We start from the raw sequence: 13,942 nt of genomic DNA on the forward strand, positions 1-13,942 counted from the left end.
CTCTGAAAATGCAGACGTTAGCCTCATAAATAATGGAACTAGTAAAGGTGGGATTGGGGGTAAGGAGTAGAGCTGTTCTCTTCCAGATCAGGGTAATAGTTGAAATGAGTAAAAAGAAATCCATATTTTCATTTGAAAAAGATGTCCTCTTGTTTATTGACCCAGAAAAATGAGTCACAAGAACCACTCTTCCAACAAGGGAAAAACACCATCTCCTGTACATCAGCATTTGTCTAGAGCAAGATGTATAAGGTATGATTGAAAAGCCCTGACCCCTAAAGTAAAGGGAAAGAGAGATGTAAAAAGAGCAAAAGCTAAAGGCAATTATTCTGCTAAGAAGTTTGTTTCAGTTATCATCTGAATCCAAGTGTGAGAGATAAAGACGGATGCATTCTATATTACAGGTTTGTGGCGCTGTTGATGCAGAAGAACAATGAGCTTCCTTAGACAGGTCAGACTTCTGCTGTGGAAGAACTGGATGCTCAGGAAAAGGCAAAAGGTAAAAAATAAAACCTTAGTCTTCGGGTTTCTGCTTTAACATGCTGAGAATAATACAGTGCAGTTAGTCAAATGACTGGTGTGCTTATCAGTCTGCTAAACGTGTATACCAGAGAGTGAAATCGGATGTGCTGTCTGTAGGCCTGCTTAGTCCATTTGTGTGCAAGATGCAGAGTAAATTTAGAACAGACGTCATTGTACTGGGTATTTGACAAACAGGTTGGCATGCAGTGCAGATAGTTCTGTGTACTGAGGTTTTGGCGCTTGTATGTAAAGATAGGCACCAACAAAAATGACTTGTGCACCCAGCAGCTTAGGATAAGTCTGGCTCCAAATCTTAATGTTGCCGCTCATTGGCACTTATATTTAGGTGTGAATCCAATTGCATAAAGTAAAATTCAATTTTTTTTCATTACATGGTTGAATGACAACAATAACAGGGTAAGTAAGAATTGGAGAAGCGTTTTAAAGCCTTCCACGTAATATTTTTTCTAGGACAGAACAACTAGTACATATTACATAAATGTCTTATTCACCATTGTTCATTTTTTATTTCTTTAAACCAAATTATCTTACAGCCTGGCTCTCTGAAGTGCTGGGAGCCCCCCGTTCCCACTGGTTTCAAGTCAAAGGAAGCTGATGGAGTTCAGCAATTCACAGGATCAGGCCCTATATTTCTATTTATAGAGTTACCATATTTCTGTTTTTTCACTTGGAAATCTCAGTAATGTTTGTGACCCGTCCATGCCTAGGATAGCCACCTGAAAATGCCAAGATCAGGGCAGGCTGCAAAAGGAGAGCAGATTCTCCCAACACTGATGGGTGACACTGAAGTCAGACTTCCCAACCAGCCACAAACAGCGCTTCTGATTCCCCATACTGGTTATCAAGAAGCCAAAATAAAATATACACAGCCCCTGTACTGCGTTTTAGTCTCTAGCTCCCAATCAGCCACTAGGTCCAGTAAAGAGACCAGTTATTTAAAACTCTATGCTCTTTACCAAAAAGGTTTCTCCTGACCCCAAAGGGTCAGCCACAGTGCCAGATCAATATAAGTTTAGATCTTACCCAAAATACCACGCTGCCAGCCAATCCTTTAGTAACTAAAACTAAAGATTTATTATAAAAAGAAAGGAACAAACAATAAGAGAAGTGTTAAAGGATTAAAGCAAGCACGTACATACAATTGATTTCAAAGTCCATATATATCAGGTTTCTAGTAGAATTGTGGAGTTTGCAGGCTCGTATAGTCCTTCTGGTATACATCCAGTACCTGGATGGGTCTCAGTCCTTTGTTTCACAGCTTCAGTTCAGTTGTAGATGAGATGATCCAGAGGTAGGTAAGTGACTGAAGGCTGGTGATGACTGAAAACAAAATGGATCTCGTGCAGCTGCCTTTTATGTCCTTTGGTCTTTGCCATGCTGCTTGTGGAATTTTACAAGAATAAGATGGAATCCAGAGTCACATGAGTAAGTCCTGGTGACTCATCAGGTATATCCCTGGCTTCTCCCCTTGGTCCCCTTGTACCTGTTAATTTCCTTAATGGGCCATTAAGCAGACTAGTGCTGCAACCATCCTGTCTGGGGTGTTGCCCAGACACAGCACAATTTAAAATACAGATATATCAAACATATCCATAACTTCCATTACACATCTAACACATGAACATAAACATCGTCATCTTACTTAGCACATTATAGCCTTTCTAACAGTACCTAACATGGCATACCTCATATGAATTATTATGATTTTGAAATACTGATGTTAAATAATATAATAAATGCCCCCCCATCCAGCCAGCGTGACACCCCCAACGCGAGATTGGTGTAGAAGGGAGTAATCAGAGCTCCTAAATACACCTCAAGGGCCCCCTAATCCAGCCAGTTTCACAATGTTAATTCCTGATTTTGCTTGAGAGCTGTGAGGGGCATTGAGGGTTCTCAGCCTTTAAAGCAGGCTGTTGAATTTGTAACAGAGAAATATTTTGACATCCCCTCCCTCTTCCCCCCCCCCTCCCCCCCCCATGCTTGTGGTATAAATCAAATACAACTTTTAAACATCATTAAAAATCACTTCCCATCTTTCAGGATTCACGTTTGGTGACTGCAGTGGCGTAAACCTACTAGTTCTCTAGTTGTCCATAACAGCATTTCAAGAAAAATAAGGTAGTCAAGACCTGAACGTCTAATCTCAGAAGCAAACAGAAAAAATGTGTTTTTGGGGAAAAAAATCATCCATTTTTTTACCCATCATAAGCAAGCATAAATGAGTGTAAACCCAGTTTTTTCTCCTTTTCCCTTCTCCTAGTGTATTTCATTAGATGAATGTCTTTGCTGCAGTAAGAACTCAGGTGATCAGCATACAGGTTAACCTACACCAGGTGTGAGCAGCCACACAGCAAAGCAGTACCCAAGTTACTGTGTCCTCACTGGTGCAGTGCTGCACCCCCCTGCTCCCCTCCCCCCGCATGTGAGGCACTAAGACTTCCGAGGGCATATAGCCCATGGCTCTTTATGGTCAGTAAGCTGAACTGCTCTGATTCTTATTTCTTTTCCAGTGAGCTGTGGGAGAGCATGTCTCTCCTTCTGAGCACACACAGGGAACTGTAGGAAAGCATTAGAGGCTTGTCAGCCCTCAAGTGCTTTTTTTTAGCTGGATTACCAAACTGCATGTAAGCAGCACCTAGTTTTTAGCCTATAGAGTGAGAGGTGCCAGCTAGCCTGGATTCAGAGGTTTTTGTATGTGGACAAGAGGAGATTAGAGGCAAAACCCAAGTAAGAACCTGGGAGAACCCTGCACTGAAGACATACCTTAGGAGCCTGCCTGATTCTTCTTCCACTAAAATCACTGGTGCTAGGGCCTGTCCAAACAAATGATCTAAAATGGGTGTTAATTTTCAGGGAAAATCCAAGCCCTGTGGCCAGATTAGCTGCTGGGAAGGTGAAAGATGGGAGGGGCAGAGAGCCTCATCCCCAATGTTGTCAGTTGTTGGCTTCGTGTGTGTGCTCCCCGTGTGTATGTTGTTCCAGCCCTGCGCAGATAACCCAGACACCACTCCACGATCGAATAACTTGACACGACCACAGATCTTCTGAGCAACAAAGGCACCGGGCCAGGTTTATTGTGGACAAGCATGGGTACTAGTATCCCATAGACTTTACAGGATCACTAACACATGTATGCTTGTTACAATGGTACTGGTGCAGTAAATGGCGGGACTTTCTGTTTCCCCCTAGGCCAGACAAAGATATTTCCTCTGAGACCCTCTTTTATACATTAACATACCCATTACACCCATAAGATACCACCCATTACCTTATGCCGAATGGTTCGGTCAAAACATCTCTATTCATCATATTAACATGACGTTTCAATCCATTATAGTGTCATTTGGAGAGGTCAGTGAGCCCTCGTTATCTCTGGGGTATTAGGATTTCCTGGTATCTTTCTGGAATGTGCTTGTGCCTAGTACTTCTTTGGAATGTGTATTTGTTATTCCAGCTCTGTTCTTGCCCGTTACTGTGAGCCTGCCAGCTTTCACAGCCTGACTTCTGCTAACTTTGCTTTATAACAGACTTGACCATTATTTTAGCTCAGGCCTCATATCTGACCCGTTATGCTAGGCCTCATGTCTCATACCTGGCCTGTTATACTAGGCCTCAGGCCTCATATCTGACCTGTTATGCTAAGCCTTATGTTTTAGGCTTTTACTTTCTACTACACCCAACTGCACAGCAGCTGTACAGCTGCTTCTTACTCCAGGCCAGAGAGGTGAGAGAACAGGAGGATCTGCAAAGTGGCAGATTTCCCAGTCGTTTGGTCTACTAGTGCCCCACCCCCCTCCTGTCTAGCTTTTAAAAGCACTAAACTGTATTTTTTTAACTCAAGATGAAATGTGTGAAATAGGCAATGCTTCCTTGGCAAAAAATTTTCTGCCCTTCAGCCATGAGCCTAGGCTGAGCTTAATTAAAGCTAACAGACAAAGTTACAGTGGGAAAGACAGGGGAGCTCCAAAACCTTGTTTTTAATTATACTGTGGAATTTCTTTCTGCTAGATCCTCATCACCATTTAGTCTGAAAAAGGCTAAGGGCACACGATGCATTCTGCAGATTGCTGTACATACATGGTGCCCCGGGGGAGAATTTCCTATGTGCAAACTAACTACACAGGATTTGGGGAGAGTCTGTTGTGGCTGTTACAGAAAAATGTAACGCAACGTGGCTAGGCACAGAAAAACACAGCAAGCTCACCCAGCCCAAATGCAGTACAAACAACAACAATAATAATAATAATAAAATAAAGGGCTAGAGAAGTGGGGAATGTGCAATAGTTGCTATATGCTATAGCTACCAAAGAAAGACATCAAAAGGAGAAAATGAATAGTATTAAATAGTCAGACAAGCATCTGAAGGGAAAATATACTGTGCGTTACAACTGCTAATTCAGTAGGAGTTGGTTGCAGGTGTGCTACGTGAACCTTGTCCTTTTTCATCCCTATAATTTCCTGTGGGCCACTGAGGCTGTTAATCCCATTTCACAAGAAGCTCAGTGCACAGCCACAGTCACTATTCTTACTTTACTCCACCCTCCCACATCCAACCCAGCAGTCCTGCGTCACTGTCGGACTATCTGCTCTTCTCAACAACTGTCTAGAATCATTATTTTTTGCTGCTATTTTTAAATGTTCTATTCTTAGCTGTTTAGCACCTGCTGCCTCCTCATTCTTCACTTTAGCTCTTTAATCATCCATGATCTTTTAAACATTCTTCCAGCGGATGGAGACGAGCACAAAGGGCTTGCCTACACTGAGGTCTCTGCAGTGATCGATGCAGTGGGATTGACTGAGCGGGCCATGTAGACCTGCTCAATAGATGGGAGATGGGCTCTCTGGTTGACACCATTAGTGCACCTCCCCAAAGGAGTAAGGCAGTGTCGAAGGGAGGGCGTCTCCCGTCGATGCAGCTCTGTGTAGACGCTGCGGTACATCAACGTAAGTACGTTGATGGGATCTCCTGTCAACCACTGGCGGCAGTGTGGACCAAGCCTGAGTTCATGGTGATGTTCAGATGTTTAGTGGCGCTCTGTTTGGTAAATTACTGGATATTTATATGTAACATTTCTCTTGAACACACTTTTTTTTCCCCCCAGCTTCGTTTTCTGGTGGAGCTTGCATGGCCTTTGTCTTTATTTCTTGTCCTTGTGTGGCTGAGGAAGGCTAACCCAGTCTATCGCCAACATGAATGTAAGAGTATCTTATAAAACTAAAATGTTATAATAATAATAATAATTTGTATTACAGTAATGTCTGGAGGACCCAGTCAGGGATAAAGGCCCTTTTGTGCTAAGTGTTGTATAATAAAATGATGACCCTACCCTAAATAGTTTATGTAACTTTAAGGCATATAATGTCCCTCAATTAAAGTAAAAAAACAAAACGTCCTATTTCTCTGTGGTACTTTAACAATTTATGGGCCATTTCCCTGCTTACAAAGACAGCAGCCGTACCGTATTATCCTAATAGTAGATTTTGGGAGTTGTTTATGCTGAGGGCTGGGACATGAGTGCTGCTTATTTTTCTGCCATTGATGGCATCCTACTCTGCCAATCACCCTTCCTTTCATTTCCACATGTGATTGCTTGTGTGGGAACTTGTCTATATGCACATATTGGTCTAACTACTGGTCTAATTTACACTATGTGATATCAGTGGGGTTGCAAGATTGTATATCTGACCAGAATTTGGCCTGTTGTTGGAAGTCCTCCCAATAAGAAATTAATGGCTTTGTTTGGAAGCCCTGGACTTACGCCCTACTTACTCTCACAGTTGCAAATATTAATATATATGGTTCTTAACATAATACTTTTAGTAAATGTGAAGGGTGGGATTTTCAAAATGCTCAGCGTTGGCTTATCTTTGTTCCCATTGACAATCAATCAATGGGAGTTCTATCACTGACATCTGTGGGAGCAGAGTTAAACCAGTTCTGAGTGATTTTGAAAATAACACACAGAATGTACATCTTTTTATTTAACAAAGACAGGAACCTGAGCAAAACTTTCCTGGCTAACAAAGTAGCCATAACATTCCTCTTGCATCAAGCAAACCTATGAAGATTTTAATGTTCATTCAAGCTGCCTTAGGAATGAAATGCAACAATTAATATTTCGTCTTCTGTTCTCTGTTTCATACACACAGGCCATTTTCCAAATAAGGCTATGCCTTCTGCAGGAACGCTGCCATGGTTACAGGGCATCTTCTGTAACATGAATAATCCTTGTTTCCGAAGCCCCACCCGTGGAGAATCTCCTGGTGTTGTGTCTAACTACAACAATTCCATGTATGTAAAGAGAAACCCCATGCATTCAGGGAAAAGAGATGTGTGTGTGCTAGGCTGTGGCTGCATTATTATACTGAGGAAATGCCTAGTAGCCTGTCTCTAATGCATATCATAGATATGAAAGATCTTGGTGAGCAGTCATGGAATAACTTCAGCCAAAAGTCCACCTTGGGTTGCAAACTTTCCAGTTTTTCAAAACCGGATACTACAGGCCCCCTCATTGCATGCTTCCCCCTCCCCCGGGTCTGATCTGCCACCTGCAGAGCTGGACTGGGAGAAGCTGACGTGGAGTCTGCCTGTCTGCCCAATCGGGGTGTGGTGGGGCGGAGGGGATCCCTGGAGCTAAGAGCTGGAGAGAGCCAGGGCCTCGGGAGGCTGAGAAAGCAAGACGAGCTGTCACGGGCAGTGAGCCTGGCCATTGGCCCCACTCCTCAAATGGTGCGTGCTGTCAGGATCCTTGCCCCCTAGCGGCACCGCTATCTACCTCTCCGCTAGAGCTGGGAGCCAGTTCCTCAGATTAAGCTTTTTTCCATCAGCTGAGCTCCTCCAGCAGCAGCAGTTCTTCCCACCCTCCTGGCGGCAGAGGCCAATTGCAGTTACTGCGGTAACCGATTTTTGGTGTCTGGTCAGCAGTACTGACCGGACACTGCACAGATCCCCTTTCAACTGAACTTTCTGGTCAAAAACTGGGCACTTGGCAACTCTAATTGGCTGTTACCCCCGCCTCCTACCAATGGCATGCTTTCATGATAAAGGATATTTTATAGAATTATTCTGCAGTGTGAATTCAAGTCCAACCATGGCAAAAGCTGAGCATCCAGGAAGACTGGATGGTTCAGGATACAGTAATGGAATATTTAGCTTTTCAATGGTAACATGTTGGTCTACATCTAGTCCTGGTCAATGAAGACCAAAAGGTGGCATCTGATGGCTGTTCGCTGGCCTGTGTGAAATGTATTTGGTGATGTCACTTTAGTTGCCAGTGAACAGGTGTCCAGATCACATAAACCACCATCTTAATTGGCAATTATAGTGGATGTCTAAAAACAAAGGCCAAGGATTTAAGAATAAAGAACCTGAATTGCCTTTTCTCACCATTAGAGATACTTCCTCTAAATCAGGACTGGGGCAAACTGGAAATGTGGAAAAGCTTGCATAGACTCTGCCCATGCTGTATCTGTCCTGGGAACATATAAAGGACTTCACTCAGTCTGTCAACTCTCAAACACTAAATTCACTAACAGGGGGATGGGCAAAAATGCTGATCTTTTGGTCAGAATGATCTTTGCAATTGCTTCAATGCATTGTGTATTATAACTGACTCATGCAAGATACGAAGCTTAACAGGGAAAGGACCTCTAGTCTAGGGTAAAGTGAAGACAATTGCAAAATCTGTTACAACATGCAGGAAATAATAGCTACATGCCCACTTCTTGGGGTGGTTTTATCTTTAGAAACTCAAAAGTGGAAATATTTTTGAGCTAACAACATAAAGGCCATCAAAGGTGCAGCCACCCGAACCTGGCCTAGTTTGGTTTTTCCCATTTCATTCCACTTTCATTTTTTGTTTATTTGTGAACATTTAAAATATTAAATCAAACTGAGTGGCCTATCAGCGAGTGTATTTGCTTTCTGTAAATTTGCACCTTTACTTTTCTAGGTACTTTCTTTTTGCAGCTGCAGCTTTGTGAGGCAAATCAGATTCAATGCATTAGAGGAGGCAAACACATTGTGTTCTCTGAGAGACTTGACTTCCTTCTTCTTTTGTTGTTTTCTATGATAGAAAATAAATTATTCAGGTTGAAAGTATCTGGCTTTGTATGGAAAAATGTAGCACTCTTAAAAAAATGCAGTGTTTCAAGACAGATATATGGCCAAGTTCTATCTCATGCCTACTGAATATGGAGTAGTCATCTGTGACAGCTCAATAGCTAGATGTGCTCTTTTTCTCACTGCTACTTATTAGGATTTGTTTGTATCTGTCCTACAAATAGAGAGGCTGATTCTTCCATCCTTACTTGTATTGTACTACTGTACCTTACTCCATGAGGGGACTACACCTTGAGTAAAATACTACTCAGCATGAGTAAGTGTGACCAAGTTGGGCTCAAAGTAAATTTCATTTTCAAATTGGGCATGTAGGTTGGTGCTGTTTGGTGCAAACTTTGATTCTGTTACAATAGCTATAACGTTAGTTTCTCTCTCTAATATGTGGTGATATTGCTGTAATGAATCCATATAGACTGACATGTCTGTAGCCTGACAACATTAAAGGCATTCTAAAGGGTTTAAGTACAGAAATAGGTTTTAACCAAAATCCCAAGTCTTAACATGCTCAAGTTTTGGGGCAGTTTGTATCCTAATCCAGATCCAAACATTGCTGCCTACATCTAATGGACAGTACATATGACCAGATTAACCTGTGAGCCTCATGCTCTTTGTTTCTTGAGGCATTTCCCAAGACATATAAGGTTTGACTTATCTAGCCTGTGTCATTAGTCTTTACTAATGACTCATTGGTTCTTCTTTCAGCCTAGCAAGAGTGTATCAAGATGCTCAAGAGCTCCTACTGGAAACACCTGAAATCCATGACCTGGGCAGAATCTGGGAGGAACTGCGCATTATGACCCAGTTTATGGAAACAATGAGGACTAATCCTGAAAGAATTGCAGGCAATTTGTTTCATTATATTCTTTAGGCTGTTGTATATTCCCTCCCGAGAGCTGGGTAATCCTCACCTCTGCTGACAATGTCAGGATTTAGGGCTGACAATACAATTCACACCTGGCTGTTGGTAAACATACATTTAAACATTCTGTATTTGAAAGGTCTCAGAAGTGATTAATTTAAATACTAAAAGGAACTCCCAAAATTAGTGGGACAAAAATGGATTGGTCTTGAGACTGAGAGGGACAATGATCTATCCTAGCTACAAGTCTTTAACCTCAGGAGGATTTCCCCCTCCCCCGCCCCCCCCAAAATCAAATACTGTGACTCAGCAAATATTTGTTAATAAGACAATATACAGTGACCCAAATAAACCATCTGATGCAGGTGTTCTTGGATGGTGTGTGCCTATACCGTATGGAGGCCATGAGGGGACTAATTGGAAATAGCTTGGAGCACTTCTAAATACACCAAAATGTAGGCTTCTAAGAACACAAATATATTCTGAGCTGCATTGTGGAAGGGAGCTGTGTAGAAGCTGATCCCAAACAATCAGCCTTGTGAGAGTGAGGGAAAGCACAAAATGCCAGAGCTTTGAAGTTCAGAGTGCCAGGGCTGCACTCCAGGTTTTTGGAGCTTTTCAACTTCCTTTGCAATCTCAGTTCTGCATTCTGTGTTCCTCTCCAGAGCATGTCAACTCTATTTAAGTCAGAAAATAAACAAGTGTGTTCCAGCTGCCAGGCATCCTGTGTAGCTCAATAATAGTGCTGTTTCAGAAGCCCAGGTTTAAAAAAAAAATCACTTTTTTTTAACATGGGCATACCCCTCCCATGTCCCCCCTAATTTTGTTCTGAGAAACAGCTGAGCTGTTTTTGCTGAAATTTTCCAAAACAATTCAGCGTGACGCAGACATCCAGCATAGAAAATTTCACCCCAAACACTTGTCTGGTGAAGTTAAAAACAAGGCCTTATAATTGGAGGTGTCCGATAACCTTAAGTATGAGTGGTATTACCTGCACCACCTGTAAGATACATTAGAGCGTTCAACAGTAATGTTACAGAACCCTGTGGGCCAAATTCTGAGATCCTTATTGAGTTTTTAATTGGACAGTTTTCATGCAAAATTCCCGTTGACATCAGCGAGAGTTATAACTGAGGAAAACTGAGCAGGAGCTTTCAAGATTTGGCTCATTAGTAACCTTGTCAGGAGTTAGGGTGTTTTGGACCCTGTACTATAATTATATATATTTTCATAAGGATGGAAGGAGTGGAATTTTGTGGGGTTGTGTGTGTGTGTGTGTGTTTGCTTGAGTAGGATATGTTTAATAGTGGGGACTATAAAGCTTTAATGCTGTTCCTTGAGACATGCCCCTTGAAAAGAGTAATGAAATTTTGCTCCTGAAAGATTTTTAAAGTGCTGTTTTCACAAAATATAAAATCAAGCTGATTGCAGTCATTGCTGTTGACAGTGAATGTGAAGTGAGTGTAAATGACATGGATTATCAAAAGTTGTTTGCACAGCACCCAGCAGAATGGGGCCCCAACTGGACATCACACCATCATAATTAGGGCCCTACCAATTCATGTTTGTGAAATCTGGTCTTTATACTATACTATACTATAAAGTATACTTTATACTTTACCTCTATACTATAGGGTAAAAGTATACAAAAGTGCACAGCATTTCTCAGACTGGGAGTCCCGACCCAAAAGGGAGTTGCATGACTATTGTAGGCAGGGTCGCAGTATTGCTGCCCTTACTTTTGCACTGCCTTCAGAGCTGGGCACCTGGCCAGCAGCCGCCACTCTCCAGCCCCCAGCTCAGAAGGCAGCTCCGCCACCAGCAGCAGTAAGGATGGCATGGTATGGTATTGCCACCCTTACTTCTTTGGTGCTGCTGGTGGTGGTGCTGCCTTCAGAGCTGGGCAGCTGGCCAGCAGTCGCCGCTCTCCGGCCGCCTAGCTCTGAAGGCAGCACAAAAGTAAAGGTGGCAATACTGCAACCTCTCTACAATAGCTTTGCCACTCCCGTTTGGGTCAGGACTCTCAGTGTGAGAAATGCCGAGTCTTAAGAGCTTTACATGTTTATATTTAGTTGTTTTTAAATACATATTCATGCTTTGTTACGACACCGTGAAATTTAAGATTTAAATATCTGAAACAGTGAAATTCAAGATTTTAAAAATGCTATGACTGTGAAATTTATTAAAATAGACCGTGAATTTGGTAGGGCCCTAATCATAGTAATTGAATATGTAAAATGAAGCATTACTTCAAAAAGAAAAGGCCAACATTTCCAAATGTGACCCGTGATTTTGGGTGCCTCAGTTTTTGGTTGCTTACCTTGCGGTGCCTTTAAGAGCAGTGCTCAACTATGGGGGGAGGCCCCCTTGTTTCCTTTTTTTTTAAATACTTACTTTCATTAAGAGCCCTCCTACTCTTCCCCCCATAATTCAAGCACTGTTTAAGAGACCTGATTTTCAGGTGATGAATGTGCACTATTTTCTGAAAATCAAGCCCCATTAAGGTGTTTCACACTGGACCTCAAAGTCACTAGTAACTACTGAAAATCTTGGCCAAAGCATACAGTTTCCTAAGTTTCCTAAACATACAGTTGTCTAAGCAGGAAATTCCTTAATTCACCGTCTCCTGTCTCCCAGTACTCTTTACATTATTTTCCTCTGCATTCAGGAAGAGGGTTAAGAATCCGAGACATCTTGAAAGAAGAGGAGACTCTGACTTCCTTTCTGCTGAATGATGCAGGCCTCTCAGACTCAGTGGTTTTCCAGCTGATTAATTCTCAAGTGCGCCCTGAACAGGTGGGTTGATAGAGGCAATGTCTACGCTTACAGCGACAGGTAGAGTACATGCACTGCAAGCACCCCCCAGCGTGGTATAAATAGCCATGTCAATGGTGAGGCACTGCGTAGGTGAGCAGAGTAATGACACTCCAGATCTTTAGGGTATATACCCTACATGGCTCTCCACATGCCCCCAAGCAGTGTCTTCCCTACCTACACTGCTGTGTTTAGCAGTGTAGTGTCCCACTGCTTCCCTACTGCAGGAGCCTTTCACTGACACATTTGTCGCTATACATCACAGTGTGGATGCAGCCTACTTTTCACTGTGGTATGTAGCTGCACTTATCCTTCCCAGTGTAGACAAGGCCTTAGTGTAACAGCAGCCACCTGTCACTACAAGGCAGTTATCTGGGTGGAATGGAATCTTTTGAGCTTTATTCAGGAATAAAAAGCAGCCCAGCTGAAGGTACCTTGTAGGTGATAGTGCCTCTTCTCCTTTCATTAGCGCCTCTTCCCCCTTCATTAGTTTTTCCAGACTCCGGACTTATTTTGGCCTTAAAAACAGCGTGGGGAGGGACTGGGTCCGAGGCACTATGGTTTGCTGCCTGTGTTACTCCAAAACAGCTGAGTTAATATCTGTTAGCTACACTGCCTAGCAATGAATCTGTCCCCCTGATCAAAGACTTGGCTCAGGAGCATCATGCAGCTGTGCCTCATTTTAACTCAACAATGTGGTGAATAGCAAGATAGAACTCTGCGGGTAGAAATGTTTAACTTCACCGCCTCAATGTCAGCTGACTCACATGGGGGCTTTATGGCACTGTCTCATGGAAATAGGTGGGAGCACTGAAAAGCAGACCAGCTGTCCTGGATTCTTACTGAATAATAGATCTACTCAGAAAACTCTCTTTGAAAATTGCAAGTCAGATCATTCCTGAGGTAGCTACTCAGAGGATTGTATCTGACTAAGTCCAGGCTGTCTTTGGCCTTCTGTGTGCTGGTGGCTGGGGAGCTCTGAGAGGAATGCTGTGTTGATGAATGAATGTTGCTGAATCAGACCCCTGGGATTATTGCTCTCTACCCTGTGTGAGAGTGGGGGGCAGTGGGAAGAAGGGAATAATTCAGGCTGAATGACACAATTCCTCTTTTTCATTGCCACATAAAGCCAAAATGCTGGAAATGTATGGGCCTGCTTGTGACCAGCAGGAGAGGGGATTAATGAATTTGAATTCACTTCTTCTCAGACTTTACAGGTTCTAAATGGTGTGACTGGTTGCCAGATTACTCATCCATTACACTTCTTTCTAGAAGCTACAGGAAACTCCCTCACACAATAAGCCTGCCAGGCCAGATCCATAGCAGGTGTAAACTGGCATATCTCAACTGACTTCAGTGCCACTTTGTCATTTTACAGCAACTGAGGAGCTGAAAAGTTAGGTCTCTCTGGTGTTCATGAAGTAAAAATACATAAAAGTGTCCTCTTGGGGTTTGCTTCACATTTCCTTTCACCCCTGATCCTTGTCCTAGGTCTGCTATACAGTACTAAGAAAATGACTCGTTGTTGACTTGTTATTAGTAGTGAGTTCCGAGGGGCCTTCTCTCATCCAGTGTTGAAACCAGTTTGGCTGAATGCGGGG

The 13,942-nt window shown here is 42.7% G+C and overlaps 1 protein-coding gene across 1 annotated transcript in view; it reads left to right on the forward strand.

The window, feature by feature from the left end:
- Nucleotides 1-433: 433 nt before the first annotated feature.
- ABCA4 (ATP binding cassette subfamily A member 4) overlaps nucleotides 434-13,942 on the forward strand; it is a 96,008-nt gene continuing 82,499 nt past the window's right edge. Inside the window, exons 1-5 of the mRNA XM_067538276.1 lie at nucleotides 434-499; nucleotides 5,649-5,742; nucleotides 6,697-6,838; nucleotides 9,371-9,510; nucleotides 12,196-12,323. Coding sequence (XP_067394377.1) covers nucleotides 434-499; nucleotides 5,649-5,742; nucleotides 6,697-6,838; nucleotides 9,371-9,510; nucleotides 12,196-12,323 — 570 coding nt within the window. The remainder of the gene's footprint in view (nucleotides 500-5,648; nucleotides 5,743-6,696; nucleotides 6,839-9,370; nucleotides 9,511-12,195; nucleotides 12,324-13,942) is intronic.

The sequence above is a fragment of the Emydura macquarii genome, unplaced genomic scaffold (genome assembly GCF_026122565.2).
Source record: "Emydura macquarii macquarii isolate MOO-44397 ecotype Brisbane River unplaced genomic scaffold, CSIRO-AGI_Emac_v2 contig_480, whole genome shotgun sequence".
Lineage (NCBI taxonomy): Eukaryota > Metazoa > Chordata > Testudines > Chelidae > Emydura > Emydura macquarii.